We start from the raw sequence: 4,240 nt of genomic DNA, 5'->3' as shown, positions 1-4,240 counted from the left end.
ATGGCGGCCAAACCACCGGAAATGAATTACACGTGCGAAATTTGCGGCCTGGAGGGTTTCAACGACGAAGAGATGAGATCTCATATGGTATTTTGTCACCTCCGTGGAGCCGCAAACTGCCCGTTTTGCGATTTAGGGGAAATTTCGCCGACAGAAATGTTGACACACGTCAACAGTGCTCATCTCGACTATTTGACACCGAGGTATATCTTTTCTAATTATATAATTGCAAGTATCGCCTGAATACATTATGAGCTATTTAAATCATTTTGATGGCGAGGAAAATGGCGGCAAAACGTGACTTAGATGTCGCCAACATATATCATACAAAGTCTGTGAATCTTGAAAGAAAGATTCTTATTTTTTCCTTTTTTTTTCTCAAATTTATTCCTTTATTTCATAATTGTTTAAGTGTATGAATCAGTCGAAAGTGAAATGAATAAAAGTGACGTGAATGTGTTTATGTTTTCTGACGTTTTTCTTCGTATAGTGTAATTCATGTTTGTTTTCACTATTGTTACCAAGTTGTTATTTATGAAGCACACGATTAATGCGGTAGGCAGTTGAAATTAATTACATGGAATATGATAAAAGGTCGTAAAAGAAAAGCAGAATGTACACTGAACCTTGATTATAAAAAGTATTGAACATTTTTTGTATTTGTACACATGTAGAACCATTAAATCATTCGTGTACAGTAACATTTGCTTGTATTAATTATTGCAGCACCCCAGAAAATGACATGATGGCATTTATTGACGATGATTCACTGGTGGATGACAGAAGACACGACGAATGCCGTGGTCCATGTCCTTCTCCAACCATGTCTCCAAGTCCTCCTCTGCTTCAGAATGGTTGGAGCAGTTCTTTTAGTCCTCGTGCTAAGCAGCAGCAAGAATTACCAAAATCAGAGCCACAAATGTCTAGTGCTAATGTGAATAATAATAATAACAATAATAACATTGGAAGTGTGAATAACGGTACTGAGAAATTTAATCAAACATCGGTCCTAACATCGGTCCAGAAGGACATGTAATAAACAAAGATATCCTTTTAGTTATAGAAGGTGCAGCTGGTCATGGATCTCCACTGCGTTCAGGCCTAAATTTACAACTACGTTGTCATGCTTCACCAAAACTTCCAGTTCAAGAGTGTCCTATGTGTCCCTACAGTTCTGACAGTCCGTTAAGGCTAGAGGAACATATCAATAGACAACATTTTGATCTCACTTCGCCGTCCTTTCCACCTGAATCTCCACCGGCTCGAGATGGTGCCTTTAACTGTCCTCTGTGTATCACATCTTTTCCAAATTCTTCTGATCTTGAATTACATGTCAACATTGAGCACAAAGACATCTTGAGGTAAGATCGAATTTGCGTATAGTACACCGGGCAACGATAGATATTATTGCTTATTTTATTCTTTTCACATAGCCCTGCAAATGGTGCAGCTGCCCAGTCAGCTCAAGCAACTATTGCTGGAGATACACCAGCATGTCCAGTCTGTTTTAGTACTTCGTTTAAAAGCAGTGACGAGTTAGCTGCACACATTGAAGAACACTTTAGTAAAAAGTGTACTCCATCCCCTATTACTCCAGATTTATCCACTGACAGAATGTTAGCAAAGGATATGGAAAGACTTGAGAAAGAACTTAGAAAATTGCGCGAGCAGCGTGAATTTGAGTTGTTAAGGGCCCAGTATGGCATGGACAATCAAGGGAATTTTAGAGAACAGAGTGTCACTAATATGCAGCGGGCTGTATATTCCGGTGAAATGACAATTGCTGATTATTATGAAAGACAGAGCGAGCTCAGAGTGGCCGAGAGTAGCGGCATTGACGACGGCAACTCTTGTACACGTGGTAATCAGTTTTTTTTTTTTCGACGTATTCGCCTGTATCACCTTTCGTCTAACTTTCTTCATTTTTTACAGGACTAGTTCCCAAGATACGAGCTGTTAGTCAAGCATGTAGTAACGTATTGAGCACCTGGATGTGTTCTACGGTAGACCATTATGCCACTACTTATGGAGACAAAGGATGGGGATGTGGTTATAGAAATTTGCAAATGTTAATTTCGTCACTTTTACAACATACAGGGTACAATGAGTTAGTATATAAAGCGTGGAATTCTGGCTTGGGTAGCGGTAGTTCTACCAAGAATCCGCTCCGAAGTTCTATACCGTCGATCTCTAGACTCCAGAGGATGATAGAGTGGGCTTGGGCCCAAGGTTTTGATACTCAAGGAGCGGAACAGTTAGGAGGAAAATTGGTGAATACTAGGAAATGGATTGGCCCCACAGAAGTAGTCATACTATTGTCTAGTTTGAGAATAAAGTACGTTTCGCAATTTCTATCCGTCTTCTCCACAATCGTATCGTCACAGTTCTTCTTTTTTATCGCAGGTGTCAGCTGGTAGATTTTTATACACCAACTAATGCCGACGGTGGACATCCAGAAATGTTTAATTGGGTTTTACAATACTTCCAGCGGTGCGATGATTTTAAGCCACCTCTTTATTTGCAGCATCAAGGTAGATATTTGATAACGAATAAAAATGTGAGAATAAGGCTAAAAAATTATTTTCATACTCGTAGGTCATAGTAGAACGATAATAGGAGTAGAACAATTAAGGGACGGTTCAATAACCATGTTAGTACTCGATCCAAGCCATAGTCCAGCACAAATGGCACAGTTTAATAGTACAAGTAGTGCACTCGGTGCAATGCGTTTGGTGCGGAAATCGATTGCAGCGATGAAAGCAAGACAATACCAAGTCGTTGCTGTTACCGGTATCATGGAAACCGAATTAGAGTATCATGTAAGCTCTTCCACATTTTTCATCTACCTTTCACTGATTTATGTAAATGTCAAATTACTCTGGTGGTTTACAGGAAAGCAAAGTATTACGTTTGGTACGCGTACCGCAAGATAGGTGAGATTTACTGGCCCGAAAAGGAGTCAAATCTTTTGGGAAGACGATAGACTGCCTCAAACCAATTTTGTCCGGCATCCTTAAAGTTACATGACCGCAATGTTCTAGGTTTTATCATTAGGAGGTTTGCTCCACCGTAGTAGTTGCAGAAGTATTATTTAACAATATATTCTTGCATTTTTTGGCCGTCATATGTCGACTGGCTCCTCGAAATCATGTATATCTAAGCCTGCGTCGCGGTTCAGAATTTTGGAGCTGAAATTGACCGATAAACAAACTATAAAAAAAGAGTTGTAATTTCTAAAAAAAAAAAGAAAAAAAGAAGATATCTATATGTCGCGTGTATTGATCTTTTTTTAATCGAGAATCAGCTCTAAAAGTAATGTATTAGGATGTGTGCTTGAGAAAGAAAGAAAGTTACAGTCACGATGTATCAAAAGAAAAAGATAGAATCAATTCGATCGCCGTTTCTTGTTCACAATGTTCTGCTCAATTTTCGTCGCACCGAACAGGCTGTGCTAAGTTTTAGTCGACCAATCGTCCTATGCCGATCGGTTGCATCAGCGAAAAAGCCATGGCAGAGCTTGAAAAACGAGACTCTTTCGTAGCTGTGATGCTGTTATCGATTTAAACGCTATTCACCGATTCTAAATATTTTTGAAGACACTCCATGTGGTCGAAAAAGGGGGAAAAAAACTATTGAAGCATTGTCCGCGTTTTAACTTCTTTCACTTGTACTTTACATTTTTAATAAACATTGTTGTCAAACTGTTGTCAATTTTTAGTCAATAAAGGTACCAATAACGATATGTCGCAATTCGCGTTACGACATAACTTTTATATAACATTAAAATAAATTATTCTCTAATATATTTTTTATTATCGTTGCTTTTACACAGTTTTTGGGGTGTCTACAAGAATAACCGACATATTTCCATATAATTATATATACATTTATCTATATACATATACACATACTTGCACTCTCTTTGTTATAATTACACTTCACTCACTCATACATAAAGTACAACTACTTTCATACTAATTACAAATATTCTATTTAATTATTCAATTACTTCGAGGCTATCCATACCTTAACCTGTAAGTTAAATGCAATGCTGTGACCGAAAAAACAAGAGCAAAACACTACAGTCCATTAACTTGTTATTTATATTGTATATTTAAAAGAGCTACATTATTTTCATCATTATTCTTATGACCATCAGCATTATCATTATTATTGTTGTTGTTGTTGTTGTTATTCTTATTATTATTATTATTATTATTATTATTATTATTATTACACT

At 37.4% G+C, this 4,240-nt stretch overlaps 1 protein-coding gene across 1 annotated transcript; it reads left to right on the top strand.

The window, feature by feature from the left end:
- On the top strand, positions 1 to 3,003 carry LOC108579637 (zinc finger with UFM1-specific peptidase domain protein-like). The gene is made up of 8 exons (XM_017943222.1): positions 1 to 203; positions 727 to 980; positions 1,058 to 1,361; positions 1,434 to 1,861; positions 1,933 to 2,335; positions 2,404 to 2,531; positions 2,596 to 2,819; positions 2,893 to 3,003. Exons 1-8 carry the CDS (start codon positions 1 to 3, stop codon positions 2,935 to 2,937), a joined length of 1,989 nt encoding a protein of 662 aa, XP_017798711.1. The 3' UTR covers positions 2,938 to 3,003.
- The last annotated feature ends 1,237 nt before the right edge of the window (positions 3,004 to 4,240 follow it).

The sequence above is a fragment of the Habropoda laboriosa genome, unplaced genomic scaffold (genome assembly GCF_001263275.1).
Source record: "Habropoda laboriosa isolate 0110345459 unplaced genomic scaffold, ASM126327v1 scaffold33, whole genome shotgun sequence".
Classification (NCBI taxonomy): Eukaryota; Metazoa; Arthropoda; class Insecta; order Hymenoptera; family Apidae; genus Habropoda; species Habropoda laboriosa.
The sequence above is the reverse complement of the archived record's forward strand: the minus strand, read 5'-3'. Positions and strand labels throughout refer to the sequence as shown.